Source organism: Ylistrum balloti, unplaced genomic scaffold, assembly GCF_031769215.1.
Source record: "Ylistrum balloti isolate Yb309-2 unplaced genomic scaffold, AGI_CSIRO_Ybal_v1 Utg372746, whole genome shotgun sequence".
In the NCBI taxonomy this organism is placed as follows: Eukaryota; Metazoa; Mollusca; class Bivalvia; order Pectinida; family Pectinidae; genus Ylistrum; species Ylistrum balloti.
The window spans coordinates 21,284-38,102 of record NW_026783161.1 but is presented as its reverse complement, the minus strand read 5'-3'; the positions used below and the strand labels follow the sequence as shown (position 1 = coordinate 38,102).

Below are 16,819 nucleotides of genomic sequence, written 5' to 3'. Positions count from 1 at the left end.
GTTACCTTTACCAATAACACGAACAATATCATGATGTAACGCATCAACAGATAGAGAACAAAGCTCTGAAACACGAAGGCCACAACCGTAAAGAACTGCAAGCAAAGCAGCATCGCGTAAACATAATGGCTCTTGGTCTTTGCTTGCTAAGCTATCAATCCAAGTAATAATTTCAGCAGCCTCAAGAACTTTAGGTAACTGTTCTGCTAATTTAGGTGCTAGTAGTTGGGCAGCAGGATTATTGTCAATCAAACCACGCTGATGTAAAAAACGAAAAAAAGTTTTTAATACGCTGATAAAGCGTGCTTGTGTTGCAGGTGATGCCTGACTTAAATGGGCTCGAATGTAAGCTTGCAGTTCTCTTGTTTTAATGTTCTGCCAGTTCAGTTTATTTTTTTGCTTTAGATAGGGTTCTAACCAGCGTGCTAAGTCACGCTGATATGCTGTAACTGTATTTATTGAGAGGCCTCGCTCAACTTGTAAATATGTCTGGAAATCAACAAATTCTGGACATTGTTGTTGCACATATTGGACAGCTTCGGTAATCGAAGACATAAACTGTTCCTTGTACCTTATACGCTAATTCGGTTTACCTGTTTGGCTAGCCATAATCATACCAGGGTCAATACCAACACCTCTTAAAACTTGATCCCAGACGTTATCTGGTGATGTTTCAAAGATATGCTGAGGATCAGAAGGTACCGTTAACCAAGCTCCTTGCCCTAATTCTTGATCGAGTTGACCAGGAGCCCATCCAGAGTAGCCGAGAAAGAGACGAAATTGGATCTGGCCGTTACAAACCTGTTTTAGGGTTTCAGGCAGTCCGCTAATATGAATACCTGTTTCGATGGTTTCGGATCCCTCAAGAGCATCTCCACCACTATGCAATAAAAAGCCACGGTTAGGATCAACAGGTCCACCTTGAAAGACACCAGCATCACTAGTAGATGTAAATCCAAACTCGGAACAAACTTCTGGTAATGTTAGCTGTCCAGGACGATTAATCGTCAAGCCAAAGGCTCCTTCTTCTCCATGGGTAATTAAATAGACGACAGCTCGCTCAAAATGTGGATCTTGTAGCTGTGGTACCGATACTAAAAAGCTGGGTGCTAGTCTTGTTTCGGTTTCTTGATCTTGCATGGAAAACCTCCAGAGGCTTGAACTATAAAGTATGATCGATCCGTAGAGAGCCTATAAGCCGGATTCTGTCGAGAACGATCATTTATCTAGGCATACTATTACTAATATGCTCATGCGGCCTACCCAAGAGCTTCAGTCGAGTAAACTTCAAACGCTCTTCTATTTGGCCTTGCTCCAGGCGGGGTTTACCTAGCCTTTTTGATTACTCAAAAAGCGGTGGGCTCTTACCTCCACCGTTGCACCCTTTCTTTATAACAATGCTATAAAGTGGTCTTGTTTCTGTGGCACTTTCCCGCAGCTTTCGCTGGGTGGATGTTATCCACCGCCCTACTCTGTGGAGTCCGGACTTTCCTTAGCACTAGCATTACTAGCGCCACGATCGTTTAGCCCTCATAAATCGACCATAGTTATTATTATATTGCTGAGGAACGCCTCCTGACAAGGAGACTTCAAAAGAGAATATTTGTAGGGTTTGATTCCGGCTATCTGTTTTTTGCCTATTGAAATGTTTCGTTATTCTACGTAGCCTAAAGATAATACTATTTCTGTCTATAATTATCTTGACTGATGCTATAGATTGACCTCTCCAATGTTGTATTTATGACACGAACTGAAGATAGACGCTGGCTACGTAAAGCCATTCGTTGTGCCCTAAACTATACAGGCCAAACAGCCCCAAACCCCATTGTTGGTTGTGCAGTTGTTAAACAAGACAAGCTTTTAGGATTAGGTGCTCATCAAGGGGCTGGCACCCCCCATGCAGAGGTTCATGCGTTACAAGCGGCTGGTAGCCAAACACGAGGTGCAACTGCTTATGTTACCTTAGAGCCTTGTAACCACTATGGAAAAACACCACCTTGTACAGAAACTCTTATTAACGCTGGGATTCAACGTGTCGTTATTGGTACGTTAGATCCAAATCCGCAAGTTCATGGCCAAGGCGTAAAACGTTTACGATCTGCAGGTATTCAGGTTGATGTCGGTGTTTTAGAAAAAGCTTGTCAAGATTTAATTCGTGATTTTAACGTTTGGCTAACCTCAAAACGTCCTTTTGTCATCTATAAAGCAGCAACAACGTGGGATGGTGCAACAGCCAGTGCTCAGATGGGTAAAGAAGCTATTAGCGGACCTGCGAGTCAAAAACGTGTTCATAAATTGCGGACAACCGTTGATGCTGTTCTTATTGGCGCAAATACATTTAAAAGAGATAACCCTGATCTACGTCCAAGGCTTGTACGCCATAAGAAAAAAATGCTACGGCGTGTTGTTGTAACGTCCGAATTACCTAAAGCTTCAGGAAATTTATGTAGTCAAGAACCAGAATCTGTACTTTGGCTTTGCGGCAAAACGTCGATAGAGCATCGTCATAGTTGGGAGCAGGTCGGTTCAACTGTTATATGCTTTGAGCAATTACCAACACCCCAACTTGTTGTCTCAACATTATTTGACTTAGGTGTTTATCGTTTACTTCTTGAAGGTGGATCTACCCTTGCCAAGTCTTTTTTGGAGGCACGACTCATTGACTGGCTTATCTGCATTCATGGGCCAAAACTAGCTGGAGGCAATCCAGGGGTACCTTTATTTTCTGGGGCACCACAGGCGCCGCTCACAAGAGCTATTACTTACCAATTAAGTCGTACTTACCGTATTGGTAATGACCTCTGGGCTGAGGGTTTGATCGATTATTAAGCAGGTAACGGTGATTGAACTTGCTGATGTCCAAAGATCCCCGGTAATGGGTGTTGCGTTCCTCGTTCTTCTAAATAACGAAATACATCTTTATTACCCTCTGAGACTAATGCTAACCTTAAGACCTGATCCATATCTTCAACAAGATGAATAGTCAACATTTCCTGTATATACTCAGGAATATCTGTTAATTCACTTTCGGTCTCTTTAGGAATAACGATTTCGTAAATACCTCCTCGATAAGCTGCTAATATCTTTTCTTTTAAGCCTCCTACCGGCAAAATACGCCCTCGTAATGTAATTTCTCCAGTCATAGCAAGATTGCCACGTACAGGAAGATGAGTTAATGCCGAGACTAGAGCTGTTGCCATCGTAATACCAGCACTGGGTCCGTCCTTTGGAACTGCTCCTTCTGGGACATGGATATGGATATCAACCTGTTTGTAAAACAGTGGATCAATGTTTAGTTGTTCAGCTCGGCTACGAACATAACTCATGGCAGCTCGCGCACTTTCGCACATGACATCTCCAAGCTTACCTGTAATCTCAAGTTGTCCACTCCCAGGTAATACTGAGACTTCTGTAACTAATTGTTGGCCACCAACTTCAGTCCAAGCAAGACCTTGTGTTACACCGATGCGGTTTTGTTTTTCTTTTTTGGGTTCAGGAAACTTTTCTGGTCCGAGGTACCCAGAAACAGCCTTGGGTGTAACCCGAACAATGGCTCCAGATTTTAAGGTACCTTTCGCAAGTTTCACGGCAATTTTACGAGCAATTGCCCCAATCCTCTGTTCGAGTCTACGTACACCAGCTTCTCTCGTATAACGGTGAATTAGTTTTAGTACTGCCTGACGTTGAAATTGAACTTGTATTTTATCTAAACCATTGCGTTCAAGTTGTTTTGGAATAAGATGTTTTAAGGCTATTTCAACTTTCTCATCATCGGTATAACTACCAATTTCAATAATCTCTAACCGATCCTGTAATGGGTTATGAATGGTATGTAGTGTATTAGCAGTCGTTACAAAAAATACATTACTAAGATCCAGTTCTAAATCTAAATAATGATCAATAAATGTATCGTTTTGTTCAGGGTCTAAAACTTCCAGTAATGCAGAGCCTGGATCTCCACGAAAATCTTGAGCAAGTTTATCTATTTCATCTAATAGAAATACAGGATTACAAGTTTTAACTTTTTTTAATCCCTGAACAATACGGCCTGGCATTGCACCAATATATGTACGTCGGTGTCCACGAATTTCGGCTTCGTCCCTGACACCTCCTAATGACTGTCGAACAAATTCAAGCCCTAAGGCATGGGCAATACTACGTGCTAAACTCGTTTTACCAACACCAGGGGGCCCAACAAGACATAGTTTAGGGCCTTTCAATGATGCGGTAAGAGAACGGACAGCCAAAAATTCAATAATCCGGTCCTTTACTTGATCAAGACCATAGTGATCTTGATCAAGTACACATCGGACTTGTTCTAAATTAATATCTAATACACGTTCTTCTGTCCAAGGTATTGCGAGGATCCAATCAAGATAGTTTCGAATAACAGCTGCTTCAGCAGATGTTGACGTCATTAATTTTAGTTTCTTGAGTTCCTGCTTTGCACGTTCTTCAACATGTTCTGGCAGTTTTTTTTGTACTATTCTTTCTTCCAGTTCTTCAAATTCTGATTTGCCTTGATCACCATCAGCTAACTCACCACGAATAGCTTTCATTTGTTCGTTTAAGTAATATTCACGTTGATTACGTTCCATTTGTTCCTTGATACGCTCTTGAACTTTCTGTTCAACAGCAGCAGCATCTAAACAATCTTGTAATACCCGCGTTAATTCCTTAAGGCGTAGATCAACATCGGCAATTTCTAATAAAAATTGTCGTTCTTCTAAATTTAACTCTAATGCTGCAGCAATAAGATCCGCGACACTACTAGCACTCGACGCATCAGAAATAGCAGCTGTTGTTTCTTTGGAAATGTTACGATCCTGTCCAGCATACCGATGAAAGAGATCTATAATATGTGTCCGTAATCGAGTTGTCTCTGGTGTTTCTCTAGATGGGCTCTTATATACTGATGCAGTAACGGTAAACAATTTCCCTGTCAAGGAAAATTCTTCAAGACGCATGCGCGTCTCACCCTCAATTAATAATTTGAGCATTCCTTCAGGAAGCCGTGAGACTTGATGGATATACGCTAAGGTACCTATCGTATAAATATCTTCTGAGGTAGGATCAACAATCTGTGGATCCTTCTGAGTACATAAAAAGATACGCTTGTCATCTTCAAGAGCTAGCTCAATAGCAGAAATTGATTTAGGACGGCCAACAAAAAGGGGGACAAGCATCTCAGGAAAGACTACCATATCACGTAGCGGCAATAAGGGAAGGTCTTTGCGTCTAGAAGTTGGCACAATCTGTCTTTCTTGAAAAAAAGTTAATGCTACTATTTTAGGCTGTTTCTGCCTGGTTTTCGTAAATACTTATTGGATCTTTTTGGTTCAACACAACATCGTCAGTAATCACTATTTCTTTGAGGCCTTGTTGTGTTGGGATATCATACATAATATCCAACATCATTTTTTCCATAATTGCCCGTAGTCCTCGTGCCCCACTTTTACGCTCTATTGCAAGATTTGAAATTGCTTCAAGAGCTTCCTGTGTAAAAGACAAGTCGACATTTTCCAATTCAAATAGTTTGGCATATTGTTTAATAAGAGCATTTTTAGGCTCTTGCAGAATTTTCATAAGAGCTTCTTTGTCTAATTCGTTTAGAGCTGCAATAACTGGAATGCGTCCAATAAATTCTGGAATTAAACCAAACTGGATTAAATCTTCAGGTTGAACATCACAAAATAATGTGTTGAGATCGTGTGTACTTTTACTACGTAAGTCTGCATTAAACCCAATACCTTGACGCCCTACACGACGTTCAATAACACGTTCTAAATCGACAAAAGCACCACCACAAATAAATAAAATATCTGTTGTGTCCATTTGTAAAAATTCTTGCTGTGGATGCTTTCGGCCTCCTTTTGGTGGAACACTTGCAATAGTTCCTTCGAGAATTTTAAGTAATGCCTGCTGGACGCCTTCACCAGAGACATCTCGTGTAATTGAAGGGCTATCTCCTTTACGAGCTACTTTATCAATCTCATCGATATAAACAATACCTTTCTGAGCACGTTCTAAGTCAAACTCAGCTGCTTGTAAAAGATTTAGTAAAATATTCTCGACATCTTCACCTACATAACCTGCTTCTGTTAGTGTTGTCGCATCAGCTATGGTAAAAGGAACATCCAAAAAACGTGCTAAACTCTGCGCTAATAGCGTTTTACCTGATCCTGTAGGGCCAAGAAGCATAATATTAGATTTTTGAATTTCAACACCACTAAGCTGGCCTTTGTGCTGAACACGCTTATAGTGATTATGTACTGCCACCGCTAATGTTTTTTTAGCATCATCTTGTCCTATTACATACTGATCTAAATACTCTTTAATTTCTTGAGGCTTTGGGATATCAGAATTTGCTTTTTTTGTCTGAGTATCTTGATTATAATCTTCGGCAAGAATATCATTACATAGTTCAATACATTCGTTGCAAATGTAGACATTAGGTCCCGCTATAAGTTTTAAGACTTCTCGTTGATCCTTACCACAAAAGCTACACCGTAAACGTCCTGATTCGTGGTATCGACTCATGAAGATTTCTCCTTAGGAGAAGCCTCTTGTTCGATCTCTCCGCGCTTTGTTGCTACAACGTCAACAATACCATATGCTTTTGCTTCTTCAGCACTCATAAAATGATCACGTTCTGTATCCTGCTCAATTTTTTTAATCGGCTGTCCTGTGTGTTCACTTAATAATTTATTTAATTCCTGACGGATACGAAGTATTTCTTTTGCATGAATTTCAATATCGACAGCCTGACCTTGTACACCACCTAACGGTTGATGAATCATAATACGACTATTGGATAGTGCATATCTCTTCCCAGCATCTCCAGCAGCTAGTAGCACTGCTCCCATACTAGCTGCTTGTCCAAAACAAATTGTGACAATAGGACAACGGATATATTGTAAGGTGTCATAAATGGCCATTCCTGCCGTGACAGAGCCACCGGGACTATTAATGTATAAAGAAACAGCTTGGTCAGGGTCTTCACTTTCTAAATGGAGTAATTGTGCAACCACAAGATTGGCAACGGTATCGTCAATTGCTGTACCGAGAAAAATAATCCTCTCTTTAAGCAAACGGCTAAAAATATCATAGGCACGCTCACCTCTCCCTGTACGTTCGACAACCATTGGGATAAGTTGTGATATTGGTAAATTTTGTGTTAGCAGCTCACTCATTAACTAGACCTTCTATAGTTATAGTTTTATGATTTATCAGCAGTATCTTCTAAATACTTTTGGTATTCTTCGGGGGTAACATCTTTGATAGTTGCATGATCGATAAGAAACTCTAATGATTTTTGATTTCTAAGTTGGGTTCGAATATGCTCATAGCTTCCTTTTTCTTTAGCCTCTTCAACCAATAGCTTTGACTCTTTCCCTTGCATTTGAGCAATACGTTCAATTTCAGCATCAACTTCTTGATTTTCGATTTCAATTTTTTCTTCTGTAGCAATTGCCCCTAGTACAAATTCTAGCTGTATATCTTGTTCAGCTTTTGATGCTGTATCTGCAAAAATCATGGGCAACATATCTTTTACTGCTTTTTGAGGATAACCTTGCTGCATCAAGTCAGCTGCAACATTTTGAGATAGGGATTTCTGACGCTGCTCGACAATGCCTTCAGGTAATTCAAATGAATGTTTTTTAATTAGATCTTCGGCAATCTGTTGTTCAACTGCTTGTTGACTTTCACGTTCATAGTTTTTATTTAAGTCTGTTTCAATTCGTTCACGTAAACTTACAACTGTCGAATCAGGGATCATAGATGAAGCAAAAGCGTCATCGACTTCAGGTAATTCTTGTTTATCCAATTTATGTAATTCAAACTTAAATGTTACTGTTTTGTTTTTAAGCGCTTCACTAGGTGCATCATCTTCAGCAAAAGAAATATCAAATTCATGCTGCATTGGCACTGTAAGCCCACTTAACTCAGCTTCAATTTTAGGATGTAATGCTCCACTACCTAGTTGGACAATATGATGTTCAACTTCGCCATCTGGAATAATCTCATTATTCTCAAAGGCTTGATAGCTAACATCGACTTTATCACCTACGGCAACTGTTTCATTTTCTTGAGCATCGCGAAATGAAGCTTGGCGAAGACGTAACTCTTCGAGAACTTGGTCAATATCTTCAGGTTTAGCTGTTCGAACAGGCCGTTTTATTGCTATTTTTTTATAGTCTTTGAGCTTTACTTCTGGGGGAATTTCAACAATAGCTTTATAGCGAAAAGGCTCAGCGGTATCAACTGTCTCTGGATGGACTTGACGAATATTTAAAATTGTACCTTCATAGGTTTCAACAGCATCTTGTAGTGTCTCACGCACTAACTGTTCACGTAACGTCTGTTCAATATGATCTTTATAACTTCGCTCGATAACTTTAACCGGCGCCTTTCCTTGACGAAAACCAGGGATTTTAGCCTGATGGCGTAATTCTGAAATGACACGATGATGTGCTTTAGATACTTGTTCCACAGCAACTTCAATATTGAGTGTACGTGTAACAGGACTTGTTTCTTCTACGGTAATGTTGAGTGCAGATGTCGACAATATACTGATCCTTTCTTAAAAAAGATTATACCTTGCGTTACCTAGCCATTTCCACTCTAAGGTTTCTGATTATTTATTAGGCTAAGATACAGCAAGTATACAATTTAATTTTTGTGATTTTTTACTATCAATAGCAATAACGCTTAAAATCTTAAATGAATTCATTGCTAAGACGCTATTGAGATGAGCTCTCTTTAACCAGAAGATAGCGGTCTGGATTCACAGGGACACCAGCTACATGTACTTCGTAATGCAAATGTGGACCTGTCGAACGTCCGGTACTACCAACACGTCCAATTAGGGATCCACGACTAACTAACTGCCCAACTTTGACGTCAATCTGATTCAGGTGCCCATAACGTGAAATGACACCATAACCATGGTCAATAACAATAAAGTTGCCATAGGCTCCCTTAACACCAGCAAACAGGATAACACCGTCAGCAGAGGCAACAACAGGGTTATTCATCCTTGTAGCAATATCTAGTCCCTGATGTAACTTTTTACGGCCAGTAAATGGATCTATACGATATCCAAAACCACTGGTTAACCATCCACGTGTTGGCCAGATACTTGGTGTACTCGATAAACGGGCTGCTTGGTTTGTCATTAGGGCGTCTAAATCATAGAGACGCTGTTCTTGGGTACTGGAATGCTTAACAACATCATCAATTTTCACATCAAGACGAGCAAATGTTAAGCGGTTTTGTTCATCTAAAAGTGAATCAAATTGATTAAGACTATCAGAACTCTGTGGTCCACCTATCCCCATTAGACTATCATCAAGGTCGTTGCTATGGCCTAAAACGACACGTAGTTTACGATCCATACGTCCAATACGCTCTAATGTTTCTTCTGCTTCTTCTAAACGTCCAGACATTTCTGTTAGATATAACTGTTGTGTCATCAATTGCTCTTCAAAATGCCAACGTTCTGGTAATTTAGCCAAATTATAAATGCTATATGCAGCTGCCAGACCACTGATAAAGACAAAAGAAATCGCAAGAATGAATAACTGTTTAAGACGTTTATAAGAGATACGAAGACGTTGGACTTTACCGTTATCCTCGGGCACAAGAATCAGTGTATATCCAGAATTAGATGTACTCATAGCAGGTTTTTCATTTTACAATTACTGCCAAGCTTAATTGTTTACAGAGTAGTCGCAAGCTCACCTTGACTCTGTCTAACATGTGTTCACAATTATCTTATAACTAAAGGTAGACCTGATCACTTGACTCTGAATTTTACCACCTATTGGCATAGGATCAAAATGACATCTTTATAACTATATTTTCTATAACATGCTTACTAAAAACTTTACTTCTCGATAGCAATAAGAACAACCGTAATATTATCCTCACCTCCACGTTGGTTTGCTTCTAATATCAGTGTTTCTACTGTCTTTTGTAATGAACTATTTTTCATTACTCCGAGTATTTTTTCTTGTAACTCTTGATCATTGATTTTTCCAGTTAATCCATCGGTCACAAGTAATAATATGTCACCTTTCTGTATTTTTTTTGGGGTTGTATCAACAACAATTGTCTGTGCAAAACCTATAGAACGGGTGACAACATTACGCATTGGATGTTTAGCTGCATCTAACTCTGTAAGTAAACCTATATCTATTTGATCTTGTACCCAACTATGATCACGCGTTAATCGTTGTAACTTTTTCTCTCTTAACAAATAACAGCGACTGTCTCCAACATGTGCTATTGCTATCTGCATATAGTCAATATTAATCCATAATGCTGTTAATGTTGTTCCCATCCCCTGGAGATGTCCTCTTAAAAGGCTTTCTTGAAATACCATCTCGTTTGCAGCATTGACAGCAGTTGAAAGTTGCTGTTCTTTTGATATATTGGTAGCTTTTTGGCCAAATGTGTTTCTTAATGTATCTAAAGCAAGCTGACTAGCAATATCTCCTGCTTGGTGCCCTCCCATACCATCGGCAACCGCAAATAGCATTAATTCCTGATCAATCAAATATGTATCTTCATTGCGCTGGCGGACTTTACCTATATCAGTATGTCCTGCTACTTCAATTTTTTTCATCTATCTTATTGCCTTGCTTCGGTAAGCAGTGTACGTGCGTGTTCGATCGCTGTTGCAGTATCACGAAAACCAAGCATTCCAGCAAGTTCTTCGACACGTTCTTCTGGCTCAAGAATTCTAGAGACTGTTAAAGACCGCCCAGCCTGTATTTGCTTTTCGATATGAATTTGTTGATGTGCATGTGCTGCAACTTGAGGAACATGTGTAACAGCAAGTACTTGATTTAGTTGACCTAAAGCTTGCATACGAGCTCCTACAGTCATTGCAGTTTGCCCACCAATACCAGCATCCACTTCATCAAAAACAACTGTACTATTACCGTATGCGGCCCCTATTGCCGTTTGAATTGCAAGCAAAATACGACTTAATTCACCACCACTAGCAATTCGTTTTAATGGTTTTGCTACTTCTTCTGGATTCGCAGAAAATGTAAATGCGACTTGATCAATACCAAATTGTGATGGTTCGCCAATACCCCAACCAGTCATCGAAAAGATTGCATGGGGCATTTCTAATAGTTTAAGGTCTGATGTCACTTTCTTAGCTAAACGCTCAGCAGCCTCTTGCCGATGCTGGCTTAATTGTTGTGCAACTTGGAAAAAGTCTGTTTCGTCTCTTTGGGCTTGTTGACGCAACACCATTAATTCCTGATCTATATTTTCTAAGACCATTATACGGTCGTATATATCTTTTTGAGCTTTGAAAAGTGTATTTAGATCTCCTCCATGTTTATTGATGAGACGCTCTAAGTGTTGTTTTCTTTCTTGCAAAGCCTCAATATCCTGTAGCTCTGTATCTGTATAAATTTGAGATAAACGACGATAAACTGTCTGTATTTCTAGCGAATACGCATCTAAAGAATCGGCAAACTCTTGTAATGTTTGATTATATGGGGCAGCTTGACGAAGTGCTTGGATAACAGAAAAGAGTCGTTCAATTGCTGAATATTCACCGTCATTGAGGTAGGTTGCTGCAGTATGAATTGCAGTTATAACTTCGGCCTGTCCTTGAATTTTTTTTAAGTGTTCGTCAAGCTCTTGTAATTCATTTGGTTTGGGTTCGACACGTTCTATTTCATCAAGTTGGTAGCGTAAATAGTCTAATTCTTGCTCTCTATTGTTTGAAGCTGCTTCTAAATTTTTTATCTGTTCTACAGTCTTCTGCCAAGACTTAAATGCTGTTGCTACCTTCTCTGTGAGTATCTCATGCTCACCATATTTATCTAATAAAATACGCTGTAATTCTGGACTTAGTAGACGTTGTTGGCTGTCCTGTCCATGTACATCTAGCTCTGGAGCAATATATTCACGTAATGTTGTAGCATTTGCCATATGGCCGTTAATATAAATACGGTGTTTTCCATTTGCTTTGATTAACCGACGTATAACCCAATCCTCTCCATCGCCATACCCTTGCTCCATTAGTGCAGAGCAAGATTTCTTAGAGCTAAGAGATAATCTTGCTTCAACACACGCCTGTTTCGAACCAGCACGAAGACTATCTAGATTAACTCGTGCACCTGCGATCAAACCTAAGGCCTGGATTAATAAACTTTTACCAACACCAGTCTCCCCAGTTAATACTGTAAACCCTGATGAAAATTGGATATCAAGGGATTCAATAACAGCAATATTTTCAATATGAATTTCGTGAATCATAGCAAAAATAGGTTAACGATGGATACCTGGGTGACCCCATCCTAATTTTTGAGTCAAAATCTCAAAAAACCGACGATCTTGCCCTGAAACTAACCATAATGGTTTTGGGGCCTGTTCAACCCGAATCACACCACCTTTAGGCACGTGGTAACCTACTTGACCATCAAGCGTGATTAAACAGTCTTCTGCTGACTCTTTAATGCAAACCTCAATTGTATTTTTAGGAGCAACAACGAGAGGGCGAAAATTTAATTGATGTGGACAAATAGGTGTAATAGCAAGTACATCTGTAGCTGGCTGAATAATAGGCCCTCCTGCAGATAAATTATATGCGGTACTGCCAACAGGAGTTGATAGAATTAGGCCATCTGCCCGGAAATGGGCCACTGGTTTTGAAGCAATCATTAGTTGCATCTCAATCATACGGGCTAAAGCAGATTTATTTAATACAATATCATTGAGTGCCCAGCCCTGTAGCTCACCATTTAAGGTACACGTTACCATCATGCGTGGTTCTATTGTCATCTGCCCGGAAAGTAGATTTTGCAGTGCTGCTTCCCATTCATTACGTTCGTATTCAGCTAAAAAGCCTAGTGTGCCAAGGTTAATTCCTAAAACAGGCTTACCAAGTGGTGCTGCCAACCGTGCCGCAGAAAGAAACGTTCCATCTCCTCCTAAAACAAGCACAAGGTCGCTTGTCTGCATAATTTTCTGTGCCTCAACATCATCATCGCGAGAGATTACAGAAGCAATAACATTATGTGTTTCAAGAGTGCGAACGACAGCTAAAATCCAATCATCAATAACTGAAAATCGCTTTGGATAAATAGCAATTGAACGGATATCAGAAATGGTTTTTATCTGATTCATGATTTGTGCTTTTTATTGTCTTTTGTTTTCCGTCGATTAGCAAAAAAAGATGTTAATAGGCTAGCTGATTCTTGCTGACAAATACCACCGGTAACTTGAGGTTGATGATTCCAGGCATAGTCAAAACTATTTAACATTGATTCTACGGCACCAAATTTTAAATCTGTGGCACCATAAACAATACGATCTACGCGTGACTGTATTACAGCACCAGCACACATTAGACAGGGTTCAAGTGTTACATAGAGTATACAACCTCGCAAACGCCAATTTTTCAGATATTGTGCAGCCTCCCGTAACGCAAGAATCTCTGCATGCGCTGTAGGATCCCCTGCCTCTTTACGATTAAAAGCACGGGCAATTAAAGTAGACTTATGGACCACAACGGCACCAACAGGAACTTCCCCTAGATCCTTGGCCTCATGTGCAGCAAGTAGAGCCTGCTGCATCCAATATCTATCATCCTTGTTAAGCATTTATGTTAAAACTGAGCTCCATTTGTAATCCAGGCTTCAATAACCTGACCAACTTGGCTCAGACTTGATGCCGTAACTTTATCCACCGTATCTTCAGTTGTATGCCAGTAAGGATATTCAAAATCAATAAGAATGGCTGCCGGTATACCTTGCCTAAGAAATGGGACATGGTCATCCAAAATTCGATAGCGATAGTTCGCTTGAAAGGCAGAGATTTTAAGTTTTTTTGCTTGTTGCCAAGGTGCAGTTTCTAAAGAAGCTGTTGCGCCAAAATCACGATAAATCTGTAAATCTCGATCACCAACCATGTCAACTACAACAACAGCATTTGGCCGATCACAGTCTGTAATAAAACCAGGATTTTCGACATAGTAAGAACTACCAAGAATCCACTGCCATCCATCAATATTGCCGTTATCCTCGGCATCAAAAAAAGCTAGACAAATTCGTAAATCCAATTCTTCAGGCTTTAGAATACGTGCTAATTCTAATAAGACGGCCACACCAGAAGCACCATCATTTGCCCCAATACCGGGATTTTGGCGCTGTGTTGTGTCTTGATCTTCATCTGAGATTAAACGTGTATCGTAATGAGCACCAAGGAGTACTGTACGCCCTTCTCCGCGTGTCGCAATAATATTTTCGCTAACTGTATTTTTCGGGGATTGAAATTGTTGACGGGAAACTGCCCAATGATTATCTTGCAATTGCGTTGTCAACCATTGGCGTAGTTTTTTATTAGCGTTACTACCTGTAGGCCTTGGCCCAAAAGCAGCTTGCTGTTTAACATATTCGTACGCTTTCTCTCCTGAGAATAAAGGAGTTATTTCTTGCTGAGCTATTTCTTGTTGTTGCTGTGTTGTCTTTTGATGTGTATCACAGGCAACATATAGATAGCAGCACGCAACTATAAACAAATAGTAACGCATATTATACTTTAGGTTCCAGCAGGAATATGATAAATTGAGCGAATTTTTGTATCGACCGCATTAACTTTTTGTTGATCTAAAACGATACGTTGATCATTCTCTAAGTCAAAGGTTAAATAAGGTTTAGTACGATCTTCAAAAAGAGCCTGACGTAGACCTGCCAGTGATTTAATATGTCGACCGTTTAGTGCTAATACACGAGAAAAGCGTACGCTATGTCGATAGCCTTTATTAATGATGGCATCATAGACAGCAGAAATAACAACAACTTCTTCTATATCTTCTTGCCCAAAAGGCATTGACCAATAGGGTAAGAGTGTCATTGGGAACCCTTTAGAACGTGGCGTTCCAACTAATCTTGGTTCCACTGCCTGAAACACAAAACCACCTTTAAAAAGGTAGTCTGGTTGTTGATCATACTTTGGCATATGAGGTATAACAGAAAACCGGTAGGGTTTTAAGGGTAGAGATATTTTTTTGAGTTTGCCAGCTCGTGCAATGGTTAATGTTACGGTATCACCAATATTTTTTGGATAGATATAAAACCCAATACCGATTTTAGTCCCACCAGAAAATAAAACACGTCCATCGTTAAAAATTTTCTTTCCTTCAATTGCTAATAGGACATCATCTGGTTTTAGCTTCCCATCTGCGGAACTACCTTGTGCAATCTGTCTAACCCGTACACCTGTTTGTTTTGGGTCAAGTTTTAGATAGGCTCTTAACGCGTCATTTTCCAAGTTTTGTAAACTAACACCTAAATTAGGTATACCTGCAATATGACGATCTGCTGCATCAGTTAAAAACTGTTTTATCATAGGAGTTGGCACAAAAAAACCCTGAGCTTCTGCATAGGTATTTTTTTGTGTTGCAACGCCAATACACTTGCCACTCTGCTCTGCAAAGACAGGCCCACCAGAGTTACCTGGATTAATCGCAGCATCGGTTTGTACTAAGAGTGCTGGCAAATTGCTATGGGCAAAAGTCATTACATCAATACGAGAAACAACACCTTCAGTATAAGAGACCTGGCGACCTCCTGTAGGAAAGCCAATCGTAACAACTTTATCACGGTGTTTAGGCAAGGCCCCTAAACGAATTGGTTTTATCTTATTGGCAATTTCTGTATCTGTTAACTGCACTAAGGCTAAGTCGATCTGATGATTGACTGCGATAACTTGAGCTTCTTGTTTTTGGGGATAACCTTGAATATCAACTTGAATAAAGGTAGCATCAGCAATACAGTGGGCATTGGTCAAAATACCTTGCTCAATAAAAAAACCGGAACAGGTTACTGAACGTGTCGCTGTTTTGGTCCAGGGCTGTGATAAATTCCAACGTTGATTTGTAACATAGAGTTTTACAACTGCTTGACTTTGCGTTTTCAGACCACCTCTGGCGGCAGCAGACTCTGATGGACTCAGATTGCTTAGCCAAAAGACACAGATAATAAGACAAATAAAATAATGAAGCTTCACAACGCCAAGTCCTTTTTTTGTTTGCTGCTATTTTTTAAATATTATGGACTATTATCATACCGCAGAAATGTCCAAAATAGTCTGAGCACTTAACAGATAGGTATGTATATATTTTCGAGATTTATGCTTAACCTAAGACAACCTTAGAGGACTTAATTTAAAACGAACTCCGTTAGTTCAGACAGCGTAAGAAACTGAACAGGGTAAGTGTCTCTAATATCGATGAGAGCTCGCTTGAGCCCTTTCCAATATGCACCCTGGTTAAATAGAGAAAAATGATGACTTATAAATAGAGGCATGTTTAATTTGAATGATGCTGCTGCTTGCTCCATATATAAATCATAGACCTTTTGTTCTATTTGTAATAGCGTTCTGTCTTGGTGTTTATGCTTGTCCTCATCATATAAGTTATAGTCCATTAAGATTGTTTTATAGCCTTGACTTGTAATAAAAGGAATCGGATATGTTACAAAAACAGCTTTAGCTCCCGTTTGGTCCTGTTTTCTATGATAAATTTTAAAGGCTTTACCTCTCACTGCGTCTGTCTGAGGGTCATCACGGTAGTCATATGTTGACATAATTGCCTGATATCCCTGTGCTATCAGGACAGAATAGACATTTTTGTTGTAGTCAAGTAACGGGAAATGGATACTTTTTACTGCTGTAGTTAAAAATGGCTGTGTAAATTTTTTAAATTGTTCTATTTCTAATTTCCAGGCTGCGGTATCCCAATGAGATGCATCAAAATGACCATTTAAATGACTACCTATTTCATGTC

The 16,819-nt window shown here is 39.7% G+C and overlaps 9 protein-coding genes across 9 annotated transcripts; 1 reads left to right on the top strand and 8 right to left on the bottom strand.

The window, feature by feature from the left end:
- Nucleotides 1–593: 593 nt before the first annotated feature.
- On the bottom strand, nt 594–1,140 carry LOC132564783 (UPF0301 protein SPO0296-like; the record flags this gene model as incomplete). The annotated part of the gene is made up of 1 exon (XM_060229410.1): nt 594–1,140. A coding segment is annotated over exon 1 (547 nt), but the record flags the coding sequence as incomplete, so codon positions are not given.
- A 600-nt stretch (nt 1,141–1,740) lies between these two features.
- On the top strand, nt 1,741–2,829 carry LOC132564782 (riboflavin biosynthesis protein RibD-like). The gene has a single exon (XM_060229409.1). The coding sequence runs from the start codon at nt 1,741–1,743 to the stop codon at nt 2,827–2,829; it is 1,089 nt and encodes a 362-aa protein (XP_060085392.1).
- LOC132564781 (lon protease 1-like) lies at nt 2,826–5,204 on the bottom strand. Its single transcript, XM_060229408.1, has one exon. It carries the CDS (start codon nt 5,202–5,204, stop codon nt 2,826–2,828), a length of 2,379 nt encoding a protein of 792 aa, XP_060085391.1.
- An 85-nt stretch (nt 5,205–5,289) lies between these two features.
- On the bottom strand, nt 5,290–6,540 carry LOC132564780 (ATP-dependent Clp protease ATP-binding subunit ClpX-like). Its single transcript, XM_060229407.1, has one exon. It carries the CDS (start codon nt 6,538–6,540, stop codon nt 5,290–5,292), a length of 1,251 nt encoding a protein of 416 aa, XP_060085390.1.
- LOC132564779 (ATP-dependent Clp protease proteolytic subunit-like) lies at nt 6,537–7,193 on the bottom strand. Its single transcript, XM_060229406.1, has one exon. It carries the CDS (start codon nt 7,191–7,193, stop codon nt 6,537–6,539), a length of 657 nt encoding a protein of 218 aa, XP_060085389.1.
- Nucleotides 7,194–10,635: 3,442 nt separating this feature from the next.
- On the bottom strand, nt 10,636–12,288 carry LOC132564778 (DNA repair protein RecN-like). Its single transcript, XM_060229405.1, has one exon. It carries the CDS (start codon nt 12,286–12,288, stop codon nt 10,636–10,638), a length of 1,653 nt encoding a protein of 550 aa, XP_060085388.1.
- A 12-nt stretch (nt 12,289–12,300) lies between these two features.
- On the bottom strand, nt 12,301–13,158 carry LOC132564776 (NAD kinase-like). Its single transcript, XM_060229403.1, has one exon. It carries the CDS (start codon nt 13,156–13,158, stop codon nt 12,301–12,303), a length of 858 nt encoding a protein of 285 aa, XP_060085386.1.
- On the bottom strand, nt 13,155–13,634 carry LOC132564775 (tRNA-specific adenosine deaminase-like). Its single transcript, XM_060229402.1, has one exon. The coding sequence runs from the start codon at nt 13,632–13,634 to the stop codon at nt 13,155–13,157; it is 480 nt and encodes a 159-aa protein (XP_060085385.1).
- Nucleotides 13,635–13,639: 5 nt separating this feature from the next.
- On the bottom strand, nt 13,640–14,563 carry LOC132564774 (glutaminyl-peptide cyclotransferase-like). Its single transcript, XM_060229401.1, has one exon. It carries the CDS (start codon nt 14,561–14,563, stop codon nt 13,640–13,642), a length of 924 nt encoding a protein of 307 aa, XP_060085384.1.
- Nucleotides 14,564–16,819: the final 2,256 nt, after the last annotated feature.

Coding starts and splice junctions, on each gene's coding strand:
- LOC132564782 (XM_060229409.1), top strand. CDS start 1,741: ATGACACGAACTGAAGATAGACGCTGGCTACGTAAAGCCATTCGTTGT.
- LOC132564781 (XM_060229408.1), bottom strand. CDS start 5,204: ATGGTAGTCTTTCCTGAGATGCTTGTCCCCCTTTTTGTTGGCCGTCCT.
- LOC132564780 (XM_060229407.1), bottom strand. CDS start 6,540: ATGAGTCGATACCACGAATCAGGACGTTTACGGTGTAGCTTTTGTGGT.
- LOC132564779 (XM_060229406.1), bottom strand. CDS start 7,193: ATGAGTGAGCTGCTAACACAAAATTTACCAATATCACAACTTATCCCA.
- LOC132564778 (XM_060229405.1), bottom strand. CDS start 12,288: ATGATTCACGAAATTCATATTGAAAATATTGCTGTTATTGAATCCCTT.
- LOC132564776 (XM_060229403.1), bottom strand. CDS start 13,158: ATGAATCAGATAAAAACCATTTCTGATATCCGTTCAATTGCTATTTAT.
- LOC132564775 (XM_060229402.1), bottom strand. CDS start 13,634: ATGCTTAACAAGGATGATAGATATTGGATGCAGCAGGCTCTACTTGCT.
- LOC132564774 (XM_060229401.1), bottom strand. CDS start 14,563: ATGCGTTACTATTTGTTTATAGTTGCGTGCTGCTATCTATATGTTGCC.